This window comes from Ursus americanus, chromosome 1, assembly GCF_024610735.1.
Source record: "Ursus americanus isolate L20-20 chromosome 1, mUrsAme1.1.p, whole genome shotgun sequence".
Taxonomy (NCBI): domain Eukaryota; kingdom Metazoa; phylum Chordata; class Mammalia; order Carnivora; family Ursidae; genus Ursus; species Ursus americanus.
Window position 1 is genome coordinate 80,938,654 of NC_142127.1, and position 24,131 is coordinate 80,962,784.

General features: G+C 40.4%; 1 protein-coding gene across 1 annotated transcript in view; it reads left to right on the plus strand.

The window, feature by feature from the left end:
• The window catches only part of PTH2R (parathyroid hormone 2 receptor), a 75,377-nt gene extending 55,422 nt beyond the window's left edge, over positions 1 to 19,955 (plus strand). Inside the window, exons 9-13 of the mRNA XM_045806620.2 lie at positions 26 to 92; positions 8,298 to 8,392; positions 15,655 to 15,793; positions 17,190 to 17,231; positions 18,775 to 19,955. Of these exons, the coding sequence (XP_045662576.2) occupies positions 26 to 92; positions 8,298 to 8,392; positions 15,655 to 15,793; positions 17,190 to 17,231; positions 18,775 to 19,170 (739 nt within the window). The 3' untranslated portion in view covers positions 19,171 to 19,955. The remainder of the gene's footprint in view (positions 1 to 25; positions 93 to 8,297; positions 8,393 to 15,654; positions 15,794 to 17,189; positions 17,232 to 18,774) is intronic.
• Positions 19,956 to 24,131: the final 4,176 nt, after the last annotated feature.

Consider the following 24,131-nt stretch of genomic DNA (forward strand, 5'->3'; position numbering starts at 1 on the left):
ACGAAAGTTCTTTTTCATGTCTCAGATGCTGGGAACTTAGTGCTGGAAACATCAAGTGGATTTATCAAGCCCCAATCTTAGCAGCTATTGGGGTAAGTGTTAAAAGCCTGTGTCACGGAAAGAAAGAAAAAGGATGCTGCTAAAACCAGAAGAAAGTGTTGTCTCTCTTTGTTCTACAAAGGTTTAGGAGACTTACATTACAGCAATAGCTGTTGGGAGAGTCTGGGCTGGGGATCATAGCCATACTCATGGCAGACATGGAGATCCATGCAGAAAGCACAAACCCTCCGTTTAACCAGCTAGTACTTGAGTTCGATTCTGGGGCTTCAAAATACCTGTGAATATTTCAGTATTCAATATATTGAATATTCAACAGTTCAAGCAGTTGGAAGGTCCTAAAACTCTTCCCCCTTTACATCCATTATGTTAGAGCTCCACTTTACCATTCTGATGGTAGTAGGTCAGGAGAAGGAGACAAATAGCCAGAGAACAGAGGAATTATGAGAGAGAGAAGAATGATAGTACGATTCATTATAAAGCATTGACTAGAGCTTACTTGGCATGCTGTCCCCAAGGAGTGAAGATGATTCCCTATGGAAACATATCCCACAGAATCCTGTCTGATAGGTCATGGGAAAAAGACTGGAGTAAGCAATGCCTGTTGCGAGGACTTTTCTGCCTGTAGTATTTCACCTGCATATTACACTGTGTGTAGTGAAAGGAAACAAAGCTACACTTCTTTGTGTCTAACATAACTCCCCAAAATGTTTATTTTTTATTTCCCTTGAAGACTTTATCTCAAAAGCTTCTCCATGGTTTGATGAAGAAACTATACTTGCATTAATTCAAGATTATTAACATCTTAAAAAGAGGACCTATGTTCCCATATTAACTGTTAAATCACTTGAAAGTAATGCAACAGCCCAATTTTTAACTAAAATTTTTTTTTTTTGGTCTTTGTTCTCCAGTTTCTCGCTCTTCTCATTTTATTTTCTACAACATAATGCATCGCCGGGTTTGTCATTACGTTGCCATGCTGGGCAGGGGACAGCTATTAATGGGATTGAGGTTTTGTAGGATCTATCCAGAATCAGAGAAAAACTTATTTATGTCATAGGAAAAGTACAGAAAGATAAATAGAGAAGCTTGAAAAAGACTCTTCATTTCAAACGCCCATTGAGTAAATGTTTATAGGGGGAAATAAAATATAGAATGCTTTTAGAGAAGCCAGTTTGTATCCTTGCGAAAACAGCCTATTAGCAGATTAGACCCCATTCAGTGACCTAGGAGAGGCTGGAAACGGACTGTGGATAAATGAATGAATGACTTAAATTTATGAACTCTTATCATTTTAATTTTAATGAAGTACTGCTATCTTAGTCTAGTGATAAACCCTCCCATCAAACCATCTAGTGATGAACTATGTCCCTGAGGAACATCAGTGAACTTAAAGATACAAAGTACCTTTATAAAGTAATGTCTGGTGTTTACTGCTCTGCTTTCCCTTTTATCCAGTGATACCCTGTGCTCATTTGTGCCTCCCAGCCTTTCATTTTCTTTCTTCCTAGTTTCTCCTCCACTGTGTTTGCTTGTCCATCCGCTTCCCATCCTCTTTTTAAGGGGATAACTCAGGTCTTACTACTTTTTTGTGTCCTCAGTGCCTTGTACTGGAATCATGAAATAAGAGATAATTAAATATTATATGAAAATGTAGGCAAATTTAAGAACATTAAGTTTGAGTTTTCATTTGATGAAAAGAAAAGACATATTAAAACTCCAAGAGATCCTTGTAAAATTAAGAATTGAAGCAAAGGACAGTGGACAAAAGTAAATCATAGGACGTCTTCCATCGAAACAGTTGATTTTAAACCAAAGCTTTGTTTTTTGTTTACAGATCTTAGTTACTCACATTGTCAACATGGATGAGAAGTTTATTTGCTGAGGTTTCTAAATTGCAAAGAAAAACAGTGAAGTTAGGTGATTATAGAGGTTCTAGAAGATTCCCCATTGAGGAAAGAGAGCTAGAAATGATGGTAAACTCAATGCACGTGCATTTTAAAGAAAACAGATGGAAGCCATTTTTGTCTTCTTGAATTAGATGATGATACCTCCCCAGTACCATGACATCCATTTAATCTCAAAAATCATAGTCATGATCGTGGGGTTGTGAGATGGATCCCTGCAGGGCTCTGTGCTCAGTGGGGAGTCTGCTTGAGATTCTCTCCGCCCCCCCCCAATGCGTGCTCCCTCTCTTTCTAAAATAAAGAAATAAATAAAATCTTCTAAAAAAAATCAGAGAAGTTTCAAGAGCACCTTTCTGTTCACAGAGTTACCTTTTTGTTTAAGTATTACAATTCATTTATCATAGTTCCCTTTAAGATTCCCTCCTTTTACCGTAGAACCAGTCTGTAACGGAAGAGATGTGGCCTGAACCCCATCCCGGCGTTTTGAGTGAGGTGCTCCTTCCTCTCAGCTGTTCAGTATCCTGAAGCCAGGAAGGACGATGCAAATAATAACAAGCTCTGCATAGTGCCAGGCAGTGGGCACTGTTCTTAGCGCTTTATTGACATAGGTTTACCTGATCTTCTAAATGAAGAAACTGCCCACGATCACACAGCTAGTGAATGGTGGAGTGGGATTCTAACTTCAGGGTCAGTGTCTCTAACTAGTGAGCTCCCTGAACTTAAATAAAATCCAACATTCCCAATAGTCTAGGGAAGACCCTGTCCCTCTTGCCTGCACCCTTTACATGCAATACCTCAGCCACGTTGTTTTCCTTTCAGTTCCTGGAACCTGTCCACCTCTGCCTCCTCAGGGCTATTCCATATTCTGCACTGTACCCCTGGAAGCCTGCCATGTGCTTCTTTCTATTCCTTGCTTTAAATGCCACTTCTTCATTGTGGCCTCCTTGATGCCTCCGATCTAAATTAGGTCGTCTGTTACAACCCATAGAGCAAGGTGAGGTTTTTCCTTCTCAAGATCATCACAATGCAGGGGCGCCTGGGTGGCTCAGTTGTTAAGCGTCTGCCTTTGGCTCAGGGCGTGATCCCGGAGTTCTGGGATCGAGCCCCACGTCGGGCTTTTCTGCTGGGAGTCTGCTTCTTCCTCTCCCACTCTCCCTGCTTGTGTTCCCTCTCTTGCTGGCTGTCTCTCTCTCTGTCAAATGAATAAATAAAATCTTTAAAAAAAATCATCATAATGCATAAAACTTCTGATTGCTGAATGTCTGTCTTGTGCACTAAGCTATAAGGTTTATGTGAACCAGAACCATATTTTCCCTAAACTTCTACATTTCTAGTGTCTAGCAAACTTCCTGGCACATAGTGGCCACTCAATAAATGTTGAAAAAATAAAACCCGTGTACAAAGTAGATGCCCTGGGAAGCTGGTAAGAGGGAAGAGGTGAAATAAGAGCACAAGCCAAGTTCTGTATGATTACAGAACCTCTGAGTTCATTTCATGCAACCTTTTCATTTCTAGAGAAGGAAACCAAAGCCCACACAGATAAAGGTCACAGAGCTAGTGTGACAAAAGAAAACTATAACTACATTTTTTGACCATGTTCTTTTTACTTGCACTCCAAAACAGGTCAAGATTGTTTCTTGAATTTATGGGGGAAAGATCCTTCCATTTTTAAGATAATATTTATAGCTTTTTTATATATTAACTCTGGATAAAATATTTGTTTTTCAGACTTGCATTATATGTAGCATGGTTTTATGTAAATAGATATGCTCCATATATGCTATCAAAAATTATTTGCAATACTTTATTTAATTTGAATTTTATTTTTTTAAAGATTATTTATTTTAGAGAGAGCAAGCATGAGTGGGGGGTGCAGAGGGAGAGGGAAAGAGAGAATCTCAAGCAGACTCCCCCCAGGCACGGAGCCCAGTGCAGGGCTCGATCTCACGGCCCTGAGATCATGACCTGAGCTGAAATCAAGAGTTGAAAGCTTACCCAACTAAGCCACCCAGGCACATCACTGAAACTTTTAAATATAAGTTGGATCCCTCACTTAATTCTGGCTTTGGATATTAGAATAGTAGAAATTCTATTAATTGAAATTTTGTGTATCTGGGAGTAAAATCTGATAAAATGTGATCAGAATTTCTAAGCAATATAGGAAAGGAGTTTTAGAGGATAAGCATTTACAGATTCTAATTTGAAGAAGTCCTGTCAAGAGAACTGAATTTTAGACATAATCACAGACTTCAGCATAGATTTAGGAGGAACCACTTGATTTTGGAATCACAGAATCTAAAGTTACTGTGCTGTTGTTGTCTATGTTTTGTTCATATGTGTTAAAACTATGTGTTTTAAGAGAACTATATGTGTTTAAGAGAACTAGAGTCATTAGAAAACATTAATTTTTGTTCTGAAAATAAATATCTGTAAATATAACAATTTCTTATTCACCTGTAACATGTTGATGTTGATTTGAGGATGATTTTTAAAAATTCTGCTATAGGGTTTGGAGAATGCATATCCCGTTCAATCAATTATCCATTCACTCATTTAACAAATCTTGATTAAACACCAAGAACATTGGGGGTGCTGTGTGAGGCAATGGCTATGATACAGTGAGGAGATAGACACCAATTCTCCTGAAGCTTAAGCAGAGTGGGTGAGGCAAACCCTTAAATGTGGCAAGTGCTGTGGTGGGGCTGGAACATCTTCTGAGAAAAGCTGACAGTCAGCCTGAAATCTAGGAATGAGCTAACCTGGTAAGGAAGGGAGAGCAGAGGGAGTGGAAGAATGATCCAGGCAAAGGGGACTCTAGGAGCAAAGTCTCTGAGATAGCCTGAGGGGCCAGAGGTTTCAAGGCTGAAATTCTGAGTTCTTTGTTTCAATTCATGCGTGGTTCACTTTGAATACATCTTTAAATTTTTAATTGAGAAAAAATCTAATGTTTATATTTGCATTATTTAAAAACTGTATTTGCATAAAATTTTTTCCATGTGTGACTGGTTTTAATGCTTATGAGTGGTCATTTTATTCACTTCTCAGTTTCTTATTTCTTTGTTTTATCTGTACTTTGCCGGAAGTAGACCTTTAAGCAAAATTTTAGAAGTTCACATGAGAGAGACAAGGACTCTCTAAATAATTTTCTCTTAGAATTATTTCTACATCTTTTAAAATGTCATTTAAAAATCTCACTGGAAGTTTCCACTTGGTCTCGTTCTTTTTCATTCCATTTGCCCAGTGTATAATGTCACTTATACAGACTCAGATCTTCCTTTAGCACAGGAATTTTCCTCTCATATTTTTATTGATTCGTGCAATTTATCATAATCTTTCCTACAGAGGAAGGAATAAATCTGCCTGATGATTCTCAATTCCATGTCATCTATGTAAGCATCTCCCCCCTCATCATACGGGTCTTTGTTCCTTACCCCCCCATTTGGGAAGAGTCTTCAACGGTCTTCTACATTGCTGACTGTGCTCTCCTGCTTTGTCAGATCTACTGTTTGCTGTTTCTAATATTGATTTTAAAACTTGATTTTAGATTCTTCCCAATCTTCTCTTAATCTGTCCTGCTCCTTAAGAAATTTCTGTCTCTATCTCAATCTGCTATAACTCAACTCTCTTCTATGGGCAGCATGCTGCTGTGGTTGAGTCCCCACTGGGCATCATCCAGGCTGCATGGGCCTCAGGGCTCTGCCGCTTGCTGGCTGTGTGACCAGGAATAATTTGTGGAAGCTGTTACTCAGGTTCCTCACCCACAAAATGGGGAAAATGATGTGTTTATCTCATTGAACTGTTGTGAAGACTAAGAGTCAATTCACCTCATACACTTAGGATAGTAAATAAGTAGTTGATAACTTGGTTGCTAATTAACCTTTATTCTATACTTCCCTACTCAGAGTAATTCAGAGTAATTATTTGGAATTTTACCCAGCCAGTGTTGGAGCTATCAGTATGTGTGTGTATGGGTATATTTTGTTAACTGATCTTTTAAGGCAACACGTTTTACCCAATCTTAGTTTTTCTTAATTCTTTCCGCGATCCACTTCATTATCCTTCAGTGCATCTTCTTAGTTATTAAGCAGACGTATTGGATGTGTATCTTCTTTAGTCAAATTTCTGCCAGGTTTCAGTATTTATTTAGTGTGCTCTACCAGCCTGAGAACAGAGTTCCTGGTCATGGGCTTTTTGATAGGGATGGAGTTTAGGATCGGCCAGTCTCAAGCCATCTGTAATTCTTCCTTTTCCAGGGACAGGAATGACCGGTGACACTCCCCAGCTGGCACTGCTTCCACAGTGCTGCCAGCCTCAGCTCCCACTGCTTTGTCCTTTGCACAGTAATTACGCGGTATCGATTCCCACCATTTTCACTTCCAGCTGCATCGTATTGCTGGGGACTGTGGTCGTAGGGAGAGTGGAATTAATGGGGCACGACATAAGTGGCCATTCAAAAAGAAGCACTCATGTGACATCTGTGAGCAGCTCTTACTCTCTTATTGAAAAATAGTCTGCGTCTTGAGCCAGGTGTTGCTGTGGGTGAGGATGAATGGAGATCCTCAGCTCTCATGTTTTGCATCTTTTTACCCTCCTGAAGAGAAAGTATAAGGTGGTGGTTAAGAATTCACAGTACAGACTCACATAGACATGATGATTCAGATTCCCCCGAGAGCTGGGTAGCGTAGGTCAAATCACTTGATCTCTTTGAGCTGGTATTTCTTCATCCATGATAAAGGGACATAAAAATGCTTGTCCCAATCATGTGAGTTAAACTTGAGCGCTCAACAAATGGCAGCTCTTACTAGCCTGAAGAATCCTTCCATCAGCTCACAGCACACCTTTGTCCTTCCTCCAGGGTATGGGACTCAAGACTCAGCCCTTGGTTCCTATAGAAAGCTGTGAAATTAGTGACAGATGAGAGGTCCCTGCAGCACAGTCAGTGGTGGGATGGCAAAGAAGGTGGCAGGACTTAAGGGCTGATCCACCTGATCGTCTGTATCCGGGAGTGGGGCACGTGAATTACCCAACAACCGCAATTCTCCAAATTCCAGAAATGGTTGAAAACTCTACAAGATGATTTATTTCCAAGAATACAGAACTTGCTGATTCTTCTCTTCCTGTTATTGCTCTGTCACTGACACAAACCTACTCTTGGCAATCCACTTTTCCATTATTCCTAAGTAGTAGCCCTTTCTGGACTGCAGATGTCTTCCTGAATAAAGGGACTCCTTATGACCTGGATCTGGAGATCTTTTCTTTTTCTTCATTTTTGATCTCTTCACTTCTTTTGAGACCCTCAGACATAAAAGGGCTTATCCTACCAACACTTTCCCCCCCATTTTTATTTTTTTATTTTATTTTTATTTTTTAAAGATTTTATTCATTTATTTGACAGAGAGAGTGACAGCCAGTGAGAGAGAAAACACAAGCAGAGGGAGTGGGAGAGGAAGAAGCAGGCTTCCAGCGGAGGAGCCTGATGTGGGGCTTGATCACAGAATGCCAGGATCCCGCCCTGAGCTGAAAGCAGACGCTTAATGCCTGAGCCACCCGGGCGCCCCTCCCCGCATTTTAAAACCAGAACTTGATTGTCTCTGGGGGTGCACACACCTGTAATATTTTGAATTCAATCTGACCGCCTACACTGGGGGCCTTTTGTCATACAGCATCTTGTTCATGTGTGTGTGTATCTGAGAAGTGTTTTAAAATTTTTTTTTAACTAAAGTGTAATTAATGGACAGTGTTACATTAGTTTCAGGTATACAACATAATGTTCTAACAATTCTATACAATACTCCATGCTCATCAAGATATGTGTTCTTCATCCCCTGTATCTATTTCATCCATCTCCTCCCACCACTTGCTTTTTCAAAAAACACCTTATACTTGACCCAATACTTTTCATATGTCATAAGAGGGACAGCATCCTCCAAACCACTCTGTTATTCCTCTCCTCTAAAATAGATGCAGAAGCTGGGAATTCATTTCCAAAAGGGCAATTGGTTATATTTATATAATAACTATTATCCTTTATCCTGCCAGTCTGCCACCGGACTTGATCTGAACTTTGGTTTGGAAATTCCCCCTGGATTCTGGCAAATCATCCTCTGGTATTTCTAGTTTCCAGTATTGTTGAAACTTTTTATCTCTGTGTTTTCATGAGGGCAACTCAAGAATCGCTAGCTGTCCAATAGCTTATCTCAGAGTCCCTCATTCACATTTGTGGAATAGGTAATTTTCAGTTTTTGAATACAAAGAAGTTCAATTTATATAAATTTTTATAAAAACCTTGAAGACTACCTTAATAATGCTTTGTAATATGGCCTTCTCTTTCAGCTCAATTTTATTCTGTTTCTGAATACGGTTAGAGTTCTGGCTACCAAAATCTGGGAGACCAACGCAGTTGGGCATGACACAAGAAAGCAATACAGGTAATTGCAGGACAGGCACCCACCAGAGGAAATATTTGGGTTACTATTTAGAGTGAAGAGCAGATATTGATTGATCTGAAACGTCTCTGAGAGATAAGTTTATGAATATGAATTTTCATTTGGCTTAATTGTGCAATTTATCAGAAAAGTATGTGTATTTTAGGAAAATCTAGATAACCCAAAACCTTCCTAATGTGCTTAAATTTTAAGTATTAATTAAGTATAATTTTTTAAACTGTTCTTAGCATTTTGGAATTTTCCCATAAACTCTGTGACTTCCTAGAAAATCTCTTGATATTTTGGCAGACAATTTTATCTGCGTTCTTAAAATAATATGTCATAACTGAAAATAGCAAGAAAGTGGGTTTGCTGTATTGTTTCCAATCTGTCCATCAGACTGGCTCCTACCGAATATAAATTTTTAAGAACTTTCAAATGTACCAATTGAGTGAGATCCACAGTCTTTCAAGAAGAAAAGGGCAAATTGAGTGTTTATGATCATTATCATACTATCTTAAGGGTGTGCCAACTTTTTCCAATGATCATTTTGGGAGTTCTGAATAATGGCAGTTTCTACCCAACTGGATATACACATCCAGGAGTCTGGTGGATGTGGATTGCTCTTTATAATCCCAAGGCAATAACTATCTCTTTTTGTCTTGGATTGTTATGAAATGCTATCTGAGACACAGAAAGGAAGAAACCATAGTCAGCATTTTGGTCCTGTGTCACAAACGTTCTCGAAGCCCGTCGTTGAGTCATTTCCCTCTACTGTTTAGACAACATTCACTGTCAGGAAGAAACGATGACGGGTATGGACTGGAGTCTGGAATAGGGTGCGCAGTGTGAACAAACCAGCAGCTGTAGGCTCCAGTCATTTGCAATATGCTGCAAGCAGTAGTGTTATAAAGTAAATTGTGCCCAGGGGTTTCCAGTGAAGGACCTTTGCTATACTCATAGCATGTCTCATGTCACATCCCACTGATGAAGACAAAGGCCAAAGGATGATAGAACAACGGAAAATGTGAATAGCTTTTCATTCTTCTCTGTAAAGTGGAACAGTGCAAAGGTTTTTGAAAGCTGTTTATTTCTCTAGCCCTGAACCCAAGCTCTTTATTTCTCTAGTTCTGCATGATGTGAGCTTGTACTTTCACTTAAAAGTTACCCAAGAGGTTTGAGAAACTCTGGGGAGAAAAAAGAGTGAATTATCTTAAAAAATAGAGTAGACGATATTTTGAGTTCATTCATGGGAGATTATTTCTCAAAATAATGGAAGAGAAACATTTATCAAGGATTAAAATAGTCTACTATTCAGAATTCAGAATAAATTTTAAATAATCTGGGGCCCAGAAATTTTTAAATTTTGGAGCCATTAATTTGAACAGAGTCTAGACTAATAGTAGTCAGGGAAAGTATTTTCCAGCCAAGTACGTTTTTTGTTTTGTTTTGTTTTGTTTTAAATAGCTGAAACATATTTAATATTCTTACTAATGTCTGAAGTTAAGCTACAGATAGAAATATGGTGAGGAATGACTCTTTCTTTTTGGAGAAAAATGTGGGTACTTACTTGGTAGTGATTTGGGAATTCAATTCTGAGGCCTTAGATTACCAAATTTAAATACCTTCTCACTTTGTAAATAAAGGGACCTAGAAAAATGTAATTTGTGTCTCTGTCCCAGTGAAATTCTACCTATGAGGTTTAACAGAGTATTTAAATTTATACCCACTCATTTTTTGTACCTTTAAACTTATATTTCATTCAATTATTACCTTTGTCAAACAAATGTTCAAATATCAAATATTCTTGCTAACGATGAAAAAATATATGTATATTTTATTTATATTTCCAAATGGTGGCACCTAAAACAGGTTTTAAACACATTCCCATGGATATTACTCTCTGAAAGACTGAAAACATCTTTCAAAGCTGAGATAGTCTCTCCTGGTGTGCACGTGCACACGCACAAAGACAGACTTTGGAAAAGTACATAGTATCCCTTCATTCATATGGTGACTTAAAACCGAAATGAATTGCCTTCAACTCAGGTCATGATCTCGAGGTCCTGGGATGGAGCCCCATGTCAGGCTCCCTGCTCAGCAGGGAGTCTGCTTCTCCCTCTCCCTCTGCCCCTCCCCACTGTTCCTGCTCTTTCTTGCGCTCTCTCTCTCTCTCAAATAAATAAATAAATAAATAGAATCTTAAAAAAAACCTGAAATGAATTAATACAGTCAACTTTTAAGAAACTGTTTATTTTGAGATAACTGCAGAATTTTATGCAGTTATAAAAGTAATACAGAGATAAAATAAAACATACAAGTAATACAGACTTGTAAAAATAATACACATATATATGTAATATATAACATTTACCCAGTTTCCCTCAAAAGTGACATTCTACATAGCTGTAGTTCACATCAGTTATTTTAAAGCAAGAAGGATTTTTAAACACACAAGAGATTGTGTAGAAAATTAAATAATTATCAGATTTAATAACAGGGCTAATGTATTATTTTATCTTTTAAATTACAACTCAATCCCCTTGCAAAGTAAGAGAAGATTACTAGGACTAGAAGAACATGAGATATGAAAAATGCAAAATTCAGAAGAAAAGAACACTTGAATGTTTTGGCTAATTTGACTTTCCATTCAATATTAGACAATCATATTTATTATTTTTTATTTTTGGAATAAATTCAACCAGTGTTTGTTATGCAATATGATAGTAAAGAGGACAGATTTTCAGGTTGAATCCTCTACTCATTGTCTAACTTTGGGTGAATACTTTCCTTTTCTGAGCCTCTGTCCTCATCTGGACATGGGAAAATAATGGCTCTCTCACATGGTTGGCAGAATAAAAGGAGGCAACCAGTACAGGAAGTGACAAGGACATGATAGCCAACAGCTTCATGACTGAGTGCCCTTCTTGTGCCACGCAAGAGATTCAAAGTTAAGAAGACATGGTTCCTGCCTGGGAAAAAAATTTGAGAGAGAGAGAGAGATTGATTTAATTGAAGTGAGAACAGTACCAGTAGAGATGCACTTACAAAGTGTTATGTGTGTAGAAAAAAGGGAAAGATTAATTGAAGCTCAAGAGGGATTGAAAAAGGCTTAGGGGAAATACTACTTTTTTAAAAAGCTAAGTTGACTCTTAAAAGAAAAGTAGCAATTTTCCAGCACTATTCACCTGGGGAGAGAGAGATTGCAAGGATTGGGTATCTATTTTCTAAGTAGGACGCTGAGTCCCACACACCATTTGATTCCTTTATATTCCTCCCATGGCTTTGCCCTTGGACACAGAGCCACCACCATGTCTCCAGCAAGCCAGAAGGCCACTCTGAGCTGGTGCACCCCCGATTATCTCATTAGACAGCTGTGCCTTTTCAGAGAGCTGGGCTGCAAAGATGTACAGTGTGCATGAGTGACCAGATGGACGCTGAGCAAATCAGCATCCAGGACTGAGGCATGATTTGATGTGAGTGGAAAAATCCATCTTTATGAGAGAACAGACATACAGATGACCCATGTACACACTGGCCCCACACATGCCACTACTTCAACTTGTTCACTGTCATTGAAGGATACATTTTAAAAGAGGATGTAATCGTAACTCTTACACAAATATAAATGAACACACTTCAAAGATTTTATTTCACTCGTTAATGAAAGAACTGGTAGGCATTACACATGCTTAAAAGAGAATTATGAATGCTAAAATGAATTCACAAATGAATGCAAATTAGCAAATTGTTAACATCCACAGGGCTATAATTAGTGGCATTCCATTGGACACAATTTGCATTTCTATGGACAGAAATTATTTGCACTGCTGTGGTAGGCAGATTTCTAAGATGCACCCCCCCCCAAGATTACTACCCCCTGGTGTACATGCCTTATGCAATCCTCATCCCCACACCCCTTCTTGATCAAGACCTATGATGGGATAGTCTCTCCCCCGATTAAGTTACATTATATTGGAAAGGTGATGGGGTAGTCACTCCTGTGACTGGCAGCCTGAAGAGAGATCCTTCTGTGGGATTTGAAGAAGTGATCTGACATGTTGTGAAGGTCTGTGGTGAAGACCTGAGGGACCTATGGCTAGGACCTCGCAGAAACTGAGAGAGACTAAATGGATATTGGTTTAAGCCACTAAATTTGTGGTAATTTGTTTCATAGCAAAAGAAAATGAATTCAATTACTATCTGGTTTTCTACAGATTAACTTTTATCTCTACAGAGTTGTGAAAGAGCCTACTCATAGATAAAGAGAGAGGGAAAACCCAGATGTCTGAGCTAGCAGGATTCCCACTAAATTTTACTCTGACTGCCTTTACTTACTCTGCATTGAACCAACATTTGTGGTATATCACAATGTGTTGTACTTCTTTCTCCCTCCTTCTCCTTTCTCCCTCCCTCTCTCCCTTCCTTCCTTCCTTCTCTTTCTTTCTCTTTTCCTTCCTTCCTTCCTTCTTCCTTTCTCCCTCCCTCCTTTTCTTTTTTCTTTCTTTCTTCCTTCCTTCCTTCCTTCCTTCCTTCCTTCCTTCCTTCCTTCCTTCCTTCCTTCCTCCTTTCCTTTCCTTTCCTTTCCTTTCCTTTCCTTTCCTTTCCTTTCCTTTCCTTTCCTTTCTCTCTTTCCCTTCCTTCCTTCCTCCCTCTTTCCCCCCCATCTCTCTCCTTCCTTCCTCCCTCCCTCCTTCCCTTCTTTCCATCTTTCTTTCTTCCTTTCTCCCTTCCCTTCTCATCCCTTCCCCTTCCCCTTCCTTTCTCTTTCTTTCTCTTTCCTTCCTTCCTTCCTTCTTCCTTTTTTCTTTCTTTCTTTCTTTCTTTCTTTCTTTCTTTCTTTCTTTCTTTCTTTCTTTTTCTTTCCTTCCTTCCTTCCTTCCTTCCTTCCTTCCTTCCTTCCTTCCCTCCTTCTTTCTTGTTTTAACCTAGTTTTTGGCTCCTAGTCACACACAGTAGGAGCAGTCAAATTAGCTTGATTTTGAGAATAGTCTCCAGGGGGATTTATCCATTCATCTTAAAGGAGGAAATGCAATTTTCTTTTCAGAGTGATGTTAACTAAGACTTCTAAAGTTCTGCAAGTGTAGTTAATGCTGTCCCCCTTTATCTGATTAGACTGAATTATAATATCATGAGGGTATTCACAGTGTCTTGCTCATATATGCAGTGATAGGAAGAGGGTAGTCACTAGTCAGGATTCAGGAGGACAAGCATATCCCAAGGAGCCCCTGAAAGTTGAAAGGATGAGTTAGGTCAGAGAAATCCATTGTCTTATCAGGGATGCTGCCCTGAATGAAACAGACTTAATGTAGAATTTTCAAATTAAGTAGACTGTAGGCGAGTCAAGGTAGGAGGTGTGGGACTAGGGCAGCATAGGAGAAAGCCCATAGACCACGAGGGAAACTATTGGTGTGAGAGAGAGCAGATGGCTCTGAGCCAAGAGGAGCAGATGGTCTGGGCACTAGTGAGAGATACAGGAGGCAGAGGAGTATGAGATGGGGTAGGTGTGCAACTCCAAATGCCTAAATTAGGCATTTCAGTATGATTCTGTGGGACACCCAGCTCCTGCAGGAGCCAGAAAGATGAAAGTGGATGTGTCTGGAAGATGATCCCTAGGAAAGCGTTAGACTGTGAGAGCTCTTATTAACTTCTGGGCCCTGTTCCCTCATTTTAGAGAAAAGAAAACTAAATTACAATCATTCAGGGAGTTAATGGCAAATCTGGAACCCGAATCCCGTTCTGTTTAGCTTCAGTCCAGTGTGATCTCTACTCACCCACACAGCTTATTTCCAAGAAGAGAACTAAGTAAGTATATAAGTAAGTACATAAATAAGGAAGGAAGGAAGGAAGGAAGGAAGGAAGGAAGGAAGGAAGGAAGGAAGGAAGAAAAGTAGCTGGAGGAAAGACCAGTAAGAAAGGGAGAAGGTTATAATTGTTTGAGATTACTGAGGTGTAAATGATTTGTAAAGAAGGGGATATTTGAGAAATAATGAAGAAGCCAGATTTGACAGTTTCTTGGATAAAAATTACAAAAGAAACAAATGATGTGCTTGGGTGTACTAGCTGTCTGCTGTGCAAATGAATTACCGCAAACATCCATGGCTTCTTATTTGACTGTTTCTGTAGGTCAGGAATCTGGGCCTGGGTAAGCTGGGACCCTGCGTCAGGATCTTACAAGGTTCAACCAAGATGGCAGTTAGGGCTGCAGTCTTCGTATCCTAAGACTGGGGAAGAATCCACTTCCAAATTTATGAGATTGTTGACAGGATTCAGTTTCTTGCTGGCTGTTGGCTGATGCCACCTCTCCTTGCCATCTCTCCCACTCAGTAGAGTAGCTCACAACGTGGTTACTTGCTTCATTGAACCAAACAAAGGAGGGAGTTTGCTAGTAAAACGAAAGCTACACTCTTATGAAATGTAATCACAGAAGTGACATCCCATCATTTTGGCTGTAATCAGTCAGTTAGAAGCGAGTTCCAGGTCTTTGTCCACACTCAAGAGGAAAGGATTAACAAGAATGTAAATACCAGCTGAGGATCATTGGGGGTCATTTTAGAATCAAGCAACACCTTGGAAACCTGGGGTTCCTCCAGATACACAAGAAAATGGGTATGAAGAGGTAGTTAAGGGAAATAAAGTCAAATTGCTTAGCTTGCAAAAAAAACCAAAAACCAAAAAACAAACAAACCAAAAAAACCCACAAAACCTAGGACTGTAGTATTTTGTAGAATATTTGACAGAGGATATTTAGAGAAAGTAGGAAGTATTGACCACATGCAAATCCATAAGACCATAAGAAAGTATGAAATGATTAATGCAGACCCAAATGTAAGAAGAAATGAGGGAGAAGTTCATTTTTAAAATGAACAAAATGAGCCACAATGCGGTCTATGAAAGTAAAGGCAGTTAACAAGGATGGAGGGCATACTTGTGTTCAGTCTCAAACACAGACGTGAAAATAAACTTAGGACAGAAAAAAAGGGCATTTCACGGCTTTATGAAAATAGTGTCCGATGCCAGGAGAGTGGAAATGAGGTTAGAATGATTTAAGGGACTAATCATGGGAAATGAGAATAAATGACTTAGTATGAAAGGACAGGAAGAGGAGGGGGGGGGGGAAACGCTAGCAGAAGCCACGGGGTCCAAAGAGATGGGAAAAACGCAGCCCCTGTTAGCCCGGCTACGCTTTGCTTTTTTCCCAGCAAGCGTCTCTACTGAAGGGCACTCGAAGTTGAGGAATAAAAAGGCTTGGCATTCTCTTTCAGGAAACTCGCCAAATCAACCCTGGTCCTCGTGCTGGTCTTTGGGGTGCACTACATCGTGTTCCTGTGCCTGCCCCACTCCTTCGCGGGGCGCGGCTGGGAGGTCCGCATGCACTGCGAGCTCTTCTTCAACTCCTTTCAGGTAGACAGCGCCAGCTAGGAATGTGGTTCTTGCATTTTGCTTTTATTGCCCCCTTGCAGCTTTGTTCTCTGCCCCTCTGTCTGGCTTTCGTGGACCTGTCCCCAGACGGCCACGGAAAGTCCTCCTTCTCTGGAGCCTGTGCTGCTCACAAACCCGCCGGGGCAGTGAGACAAGAAAGCATATTGTCGTAGAATCTGTAAGGCGTGCAGAGCGGCGTGCGTGTATGGAGAATAAATGAAAGCCAAAGAAAAAGCAGACAGGAAAGGGGGGGGAAGGGAAAGGGAGACAACCAAGAAGCAAAAGTAGCTTCTACCCATTTTATCTCACTTGAAAATACGATTACCATCATGCCTCACATGGCTTTCTGCGGACACCTAACTTCTCCTCCTGGCTACCAGCTTGCTGCCTCCCACTGCTACCTTAAATCTACTCTTCATTCGTCCCTTATCCACCCGAAGTCCCCAGAGGTTTCCCACTGCACTCAGAATAAAATCCAATGCCATTTGCTGGCGTGCACAGCCCTCTGTGGCAGGGACCCTGTCCGACTGTGATGTCGCGTTCCATCATGGTCCTGGTTGCCCGCTAAGTTTGAGCCCCACTAGCGCTTCCACACTTTCTGTTCCTTGAGCTCATTCCTGTCTCAGGGGCTCGGACTTACTGTTCCCCTTGGAAGGCACTCCCCGCTAATAGTCACAAGGCCTGGCTTCTTGTCACTCCCACCAGCTTAAATGCCATCTTTTCAACACAGTCTTCCTTGAGTTCCCCATTCAAGGTATCTTCACCGTTCTTCTCTTTCACACCACTTGCTTGGCCTGCGTAGCCCTTATTATCTTACATTTTTCGAGTGTGGCTCGTTGTTTATATTTTTACCCATCATCTGTTTTTCCTTCGAGTATGCAGCTCGAAGGGAACAGGGACCTTGTCTGTCTTGATTGAATTGTTTGTCCCTGGCATGCTGAGCAGTGTGTCCTGTAGAAGCTCAATAAATATTTTTGAATGAGTGAACGAAAAGTTTCTTTGTCTTTTTACCATGTAATAGCCTATGTCTGTCGTTTCCAGCATTCACAGCGTATAAATATCTCTTACCAACCAGGAGGTATTCTGTGATCTTCGAGTGGCAACATAAATGAAGCTAATATCATAGAAATCAGCTATTTGTGTGTCTTGGGGTGTTTTATTCAGTTACTTGTTTGGGTCTGCTGACACCAAGGAAGGATCTCAGACAAATATAATATAAACTAAAGTTTCGGAAACACCAGGAGAGAACAGTTCATATAGTTTCCTGAAGGAAGCATAACACAACCCAGTTTTTCAATGTATGTATTGTGATACAAGACACCTCAGTGCTGTGATCGTCATGAGCTGTCAGCAGGTTAACATTCTTTTTGTTCTGCAGGGATTCTTTGTGTCTATCATCTACTGCTACTGCAATGGGGAGGTAGGTTTGAAGTCCCCGGGACGTCCCACGGGTCCAGCTCTGAGTAAGCTTGTAAATGGCCATCATGGGACCTGAATCTCTTTAGGATCCCCAGGAGTTACAGGAAAAAATGAGCAGGCAGAAAGGAGATATGTCAATCATAAATGATTCTGAGAAAGCAAGAATTAATGTAAATAAGCTAGAGTCTTTCTTTTCTAACACTTTTCAATGTTAATTCAATTGGAAACTCTGATAGCAAAAAACCAACTTGCTGGAATGTAAATTGATACTTGGAAGGACAGTGAATTTCATATTCCAGTTAATACTGAAACTGATATTCAATTTCAAGTTCTATAAGAAAGTAAGAAAAAAAAGTTTTCTTGGGACAAGAAAGAATACTTTGATATTTTTAAAACCATACAATGGTGACAGGATACTTTCAGTTCACTCAGGGGCTGGCGGGAGAGAGGTAGCTCTACTGTTCTTTTGGGTGACACCATGCTTACCAGATTTCCACCTTTTTCCATGGAACTTCCAGATAAGCTCCTTTTTGGGAAATGGCAATAGCAGTAGAACTGAATCTTCAACCACAGTTGGAAGCAAGAGCCCCACCCCATTAATAACGCATTCACAGTGCCTGCTTTTCATGATAAAAGCTTCTTTCCCATTTTTTCCTCCTTCAGTATGCCTATGCAAAAGGGATAGTATGACATTTCAGGTTGAGTACCTTCCATGCCATTCCTCAGCCACAGCTGGCCCTATTTATCTGTCCTTCTCTTCCAACCCAGAATCCTCTTTTCCTTCTCCCACCAAGTCAGAGGTTTCCTTCCTTCCCTCCTTCCCTCCCTCCCTTCCTTTCTTCGATTTATTTGAGAGAGAGATGGGGGGGGGGCAGAGATCAGAGATCGCAAGCAGGGTGGGGGTGAGTGTGGAAGGAGAGGGAATCCCCAAACAGACTCCCTGCTGACGCCCAGCCACCAGGGTGCTCCATCCCAGGACCCTGAGATCATGACCTGAGCCGAAATCAAGAGTCTGACCCTTAACTGACTGAGCCACCCAGGCGCCCTGTCCGATGTTTCTATGGGCTGCATTTCAACTTCCATTAAAATACTAATCTTGGAAAAGTCCCTTCACCTCTCGCAAAGCCTGTTTATTTATCTCTGGTAGTACACCCATCTCCACGGTTTTTGAGGTTGAGAGAGTGTGTACATCAAGTCCCTGGCACACAGCAGACACTCAGTGACAACCGTCATTGAAGGGCAAGCACCCATGTAACAAGGCTGCAGGGTCCCCCTGATGGTTTCTTTTTTTTTTTTTTAATTTTTTTTAAATAATATTTTTTATTATATTATGTTAGTCACCATACAGTACATCCCTGGTTTCTGATGTAAAGTTCGATGATTCGTTACTTGCGTATAACACCCAGTGCACCATGCAGTATGTGCCCTCCTTACTACCCATCACCAGCCCATCCCGTTCCCCCAAACCCTCCCCTCTGAAACCCTCAGTTTGTTTCTCAGAGTCCCCCGATGGTTTCTGACGCACAGTGTTTCCTGCGACTTAGGTTCAGTCTGAGGTGAAGAAGTTGTGGAGTCGGTGGAACCTGTCCGTCGACTGGAAGAGGACGCCGCCCTGCGGCGGCCACAGATACGGCTCCGTGCTCACCACGTTGACCCACAGCACCAGCAGCCAGTCGCAGGCGGCAGCCAGCGCTCGCATGGTGCTCCTCTCCGGCAAGACCACCAGGACGGCCGGCCGCCAGCCCGACACCCACGTGACCTTACCCGGCTACGTCTGGAGTCACTCGGAGCAGGACTGCCTGCCGCCCTCGGTCCGTGAGGAGACCAAAGACGGGAGCTCGAGGCTGGGAGAGGAGATTCCAATGCTGGAGTCTCCCAGGCCCTTGGAATTGAACCCAGACCCGGAAGGAAGCAGAGGGGAAACCAAGGACGTTCCCTGAGTCAACACGTGTGACTTTGAGGAGCTGCGCCGTCTGGTTGTGTTAGAGGAGCTTGGCTGGCTTTCCTCTGCTTGAGCCCCAGAACTGAAAATTCAGGGTTCAGAGTGTTACTTCACAGAAGTTTTCAGCTCGCATGAATTGGATTCTATAAATAGTAAAGACACAAAAGGAGAAGTGTCAGTGGAGTAGTTTATTACCTTATTTTGTCATCAGATTTTCTTCTAAATTGTGTGGTACTTGCTCTGTGATTGGTCATTTTTTTCTGCTACTTTTGGGTAGAAAATGTTTCAACTGCTTGGCTCTAGTTTTCTCTCATGAGAATATCACTCTAAGTATGATAGAGATCATTCCTTATGTGTCATTTCCCTTTTAAGAAATTAGGATTTCTCTTTTAATGTGCTTCTACCATTGCATTCCTTTTGCCTGTGCATAGGAGCAGTTAGGGTCTGAAAACATACCTTGAACCATGAAAAAGCTAAGTACAAGTACACACTAGGGGGAAAAAGTGGCTGGACTTTGATAAGATAATAAATTTGTGAAATACTTGTTTCTTTCTAGAAACAAGGAAAATTACTCAAAATAGTATTGCACCTATTCCTTATTTTGAATGTCTCCTCCATGACCAGCCAAATCTCAGGCCTTCACTCCTCTGTAAACCTTGACATGCCCCCCGGTTTTCTCAGTCAGTGAGCTTGTGTCTGCAAACTGATTCTGTTTGTAATCATTTGTACTGATAGTAAGGCACACTGCACTCGTGCCTTTTTCTTCTTTGTTCTATTACTATATTCCAAATGGCATGTGGAATAAATTAAAAGTTTGTTTTAAAAATACATTTTGGGTCTCTTTAAAAGATTTTCTCTCAGCATCTAATTTTGTTTTTGAGAACCAACCAAACGTTCCTTCTTCAAATCTACAGAGATCAGCCTGTAGCTCCAGCACTTTCCCAAACTTGAAACTTCAGTATGTTGCCGTAGGGACACATTTATTGAGTGTATGTCAGGTACCCACCATCCTGCTGGTTTTTACAAACATTAACTTATTTAATTCTCACCACAAACTTATGGTTCAGTTTTATCAGTCACCCTCTACAGATGGCAGTGTGACTCGTAGAGGTGAAGTAACTGGACCGAAGGTGCACAGCTAGACATTGACAGAGCGTAGTTTCAGACACAGATCTACTCACTTCAAGTCCCGTGTTCTTAGTCATTACGCTCCACTATCACCAATATATATGTTTCCCATTATCCAATCAAAATATTCAATTGATTTCTTCTGGGTAGAGAGTGCTTAAGAACTCTTATTATGTCTTAGCTTCTGACCTTCATGATGTTTCCACTCTAGTGGGGTAGACAAATATATATAGGAAATGAAAATACTACAGAGCAATGTGTTCCAAGTGAAACAACACAGGTGAAGTTGATCTCTTTCATTTTGCTGAAGGATTTAACCAACATGCATGCAGCTGGCGTCATGATGAATAAGGTACCCTGATGTCTACACGCCTTCTTGAAAAATACTATACTTTCCTTCTACGCTTATTCTTGCCTTCCTCTTCGGTACCACACAGAGATACTTTCCTTCCCATTCTGCTTATGAAGGTGCCATTGTAGATATTTAATTCATCTGATTCTATACTTTATTGTCACACCGACACTGTCTCCTTATCAGGAGAGAACGATCAGGGGCTGAAAGATTAAGTTCAGTTCTATAGCTAATTTTCTGCAAGTCTGTACAAAATCACTTAGCTTCCTTTGTAGTTCAAGTTTCCTATCTTTAAAATGAAGATAATATCTGTCTACCTCAGAAAAATGTGCTGGTGATAAGAGAAATCACATATTGAAAGTACTTTGTAACATAAAAATATAATACAAATACTTGGTTTGAGTTGTTGTTACATTATAGTTTCAAGTTAAAATTTGGCTTTGCCGCATTATATTATAAAAGATCCTATTGGTCAGTGCAACATAATAATTGTTAGTATATATATATATATATATATATACTAAATATATATATATACTAAATATATATATATATACTAAATATATATATAAATAGTATATATATATAAAAACCCTTAATAAAGGGTTCTTCCTTTTTTTTTTTTGAGAGAGCATGCGCGTGCATGTGCACACACGCAAGGTGGGGGGAAGGGCAGAGGAAGAGGGAGAGAGAGAATCCCAAGCAGGCTTCATTCTCAATGTGGAGCCCAACATGGGGCTTAATCTCATGACCCTGAGATCATGACCTGAGTCGAAATCAAAAGTCCAATGTCCAACTGACTGAGACACCCAGGCACTCCAAGTGTTCTTGCTTTCTAAGTCAACCCCACATTTTAAGGCTAGGTCACAACTTCTTTATGTTAACAACTATGAGTATAATCCTCAGAGTAATCAAAATTTTCTTTAAAGTTCAGTTATTCATTAATCAAACAAACATTTATTTAAAGCCTATTATGTGACAGATACTATGCTATGTGCTGGGCCCATGACAAAACATAAGGCATAATCAGTTCCCTACAAGGAACAAAGAGCCCCTTAGGTGCATGCCAAGGCTCTTACCTCATCTGTGTACACACATATTTCTTCTATGTTTTGATGTTTGCATCCAGCTAGACAATAAGTTATACCACTCTTGATTTTATCAAGTAAAGTATCGGGTAGTTATTAAGGATTGGCTGATCTAGATTCAGAGGTGCAAACTACTGGCTGATTAGCTAAATTCGGTCCATGGCTGTATTTTATTGCTCTGTCAAAGGATTGCGGTATATTGTTAAGTTGTCAGCCTTGAAAATATGAATGTTTCCACATCAAATTGTATTTTCTGAATTATAAAAATGTCAGACAATCTTATGAACCAAAAATCAGCTGTTAGAGCTGAGTGGTGGCTGACGTCTTCAGATGGGGCAACAAAGGTGCTAGTATACCCAGTGCCCACCTGGCCTCATCTATTTACTTTTGTTACCTGCCTGGGCTCCAGACGCCCCTTAATCTACATTTCTTGATCTAGACAATGAACTTACATAAACCTTTAGTTTCCTAAAATGTTCTTGGGGAGTGACATTCTATATAATTTTAATTTTTCTAATGAAGCTAAGCAACCAAGTATTTATTTTTTATTTTTTGCAACCAAGTATTTTTATGTGTAGTGGTATTTAGGCTTGAAATCACAATTATTCTGTTTAGATAAGTCTATTAAGAGCAAAATTCATCCCACAGTTTCTGTGCTTTCAGATCCCAACCACACTATGCTTCACTTTCTAAGTCATTACTCTGACTTACTGCTAACACAACAGATATTTTTCTCTTTGGCAAACCAGGAAGTTCTAGATGCAAAAAGGATTGAATAGTATGGTGAGTTACAGGGGTGTGTGAAGACAGCCATATATGGCTTATTGACATGGATATTAAATTTTGATACCCTATTTTTCCTGTAGCCAAAGGAAGCCTGATATCAGAGAAAATAAAATTCCACTGCCTAGTATAAACAGGAATGATTTTGGTTACATAACTCTAACTGTCAGAGCATTGTCTCTTTCTGTACTTGTTAAACCAAAAGGAAACACCTTTTTTTTTTTTTAAAGATTTTATTTATTTGATAGAGAGACAGCCAGTGAGAGAGGGAACACAAGCAGTGGGAGTGGGAGAGGAAGAAGCAGGCTCCCACCAGGGAGCCTGATGTGGGGCTGGATTCCAGGACCCCGGGACCCCACCCTGAGCTGAAGGCAGACGCTTAACGACTGAGCCACCCAGGCGCCTCCAAACGGAAACACCTTTGCTAAAGCTGCTGAAAGAATTCCACTGTTTTTGAATCATTGGAAGAGAATGAATAAGGTATGTGTGAGTTGCAGTGTATTATTTACAGCCAGAGATTAATAGTGTATAATTCAGAGGTGATCTTCCTTGGAGATTATGGTAGGCAGAATAATGCCCACCCTTCTTCCCCCAAAGATATCTGCCTACTACGTCTCAGAACCTGTGACTATGTGGGGTTACTTGCCAAAGATGAATTAGGTTGCACATGGAATTAGGTATTGTTAATCAGTTGACTTTAACATCAGGGCATTAGCTGGGTAAACCCCGTGTAGTCACAAAGATCCTTAAAAGTGAAAGAAGGAGTCAGAAGAGGAAGTCAGCGTGGTGTAACATAAGAAGGAATGCCTCTTGTTGCTGGCTGTGAAGATGGCAGAAGGGGCTATAAGCTGAGGAATGTAGGCAACTGGAGAAGGCAAAGAAACAAACTCTCCTCTAGAACCCGCAGAAAGAATATAAACCTATTTACACCTTGAGTTTAGCCCAGTGAGCTCCTAACCTACAGAACTGTAAAATAATCAATTTTTGTGTTTTTTAAAAAGATGTATGTATTTATTTCAGAGAGAGCGAGAGACCAGAGTGGGAGGGGCGGGGGGAATCCCAAGTGGATTCTGTGCTGAGCATAGAGACGGACATGGGGCTTGATCCCAGGACCTTGAGATCATGACCTGAGCTGAAACCAAGAACAGGATGCTTAACCAACTGCACTACCCTGGCACCCTTCAATTCGTGTTGTTTTAAACCACTAAGTTTGTGGTAATACGTTATGGTACCCATAGAAACCTATTACAGAGACTTATATCAATGATCCACATGGAAAGAATTACAATGGCTGATTAGAATTGTGCTGAATAATTGCTATCTGTCTGCTTGCTTCATGGAGATCAGTTATTTCCCTAGTGTTTATGGTAGTTTATATGATGCATGTATCACAGGAAGGAAAGTTGCCTATTTGCCAAACTCACTTTTTTACCAGTGGTTGTTTCATTTTAGAAACATAAATTTTTATCAGTAAAGGCCATTCTCATCTTTTCTAAAGAATTACTAAGTATCTGTTTTTATGAGTTGGATTTCAATCTTTGTCTCTTTTTAGGCCTGCTCTGCCTATGTCCTCCACCCTCAGACCCTCTCCATGAGACACATAGGGAC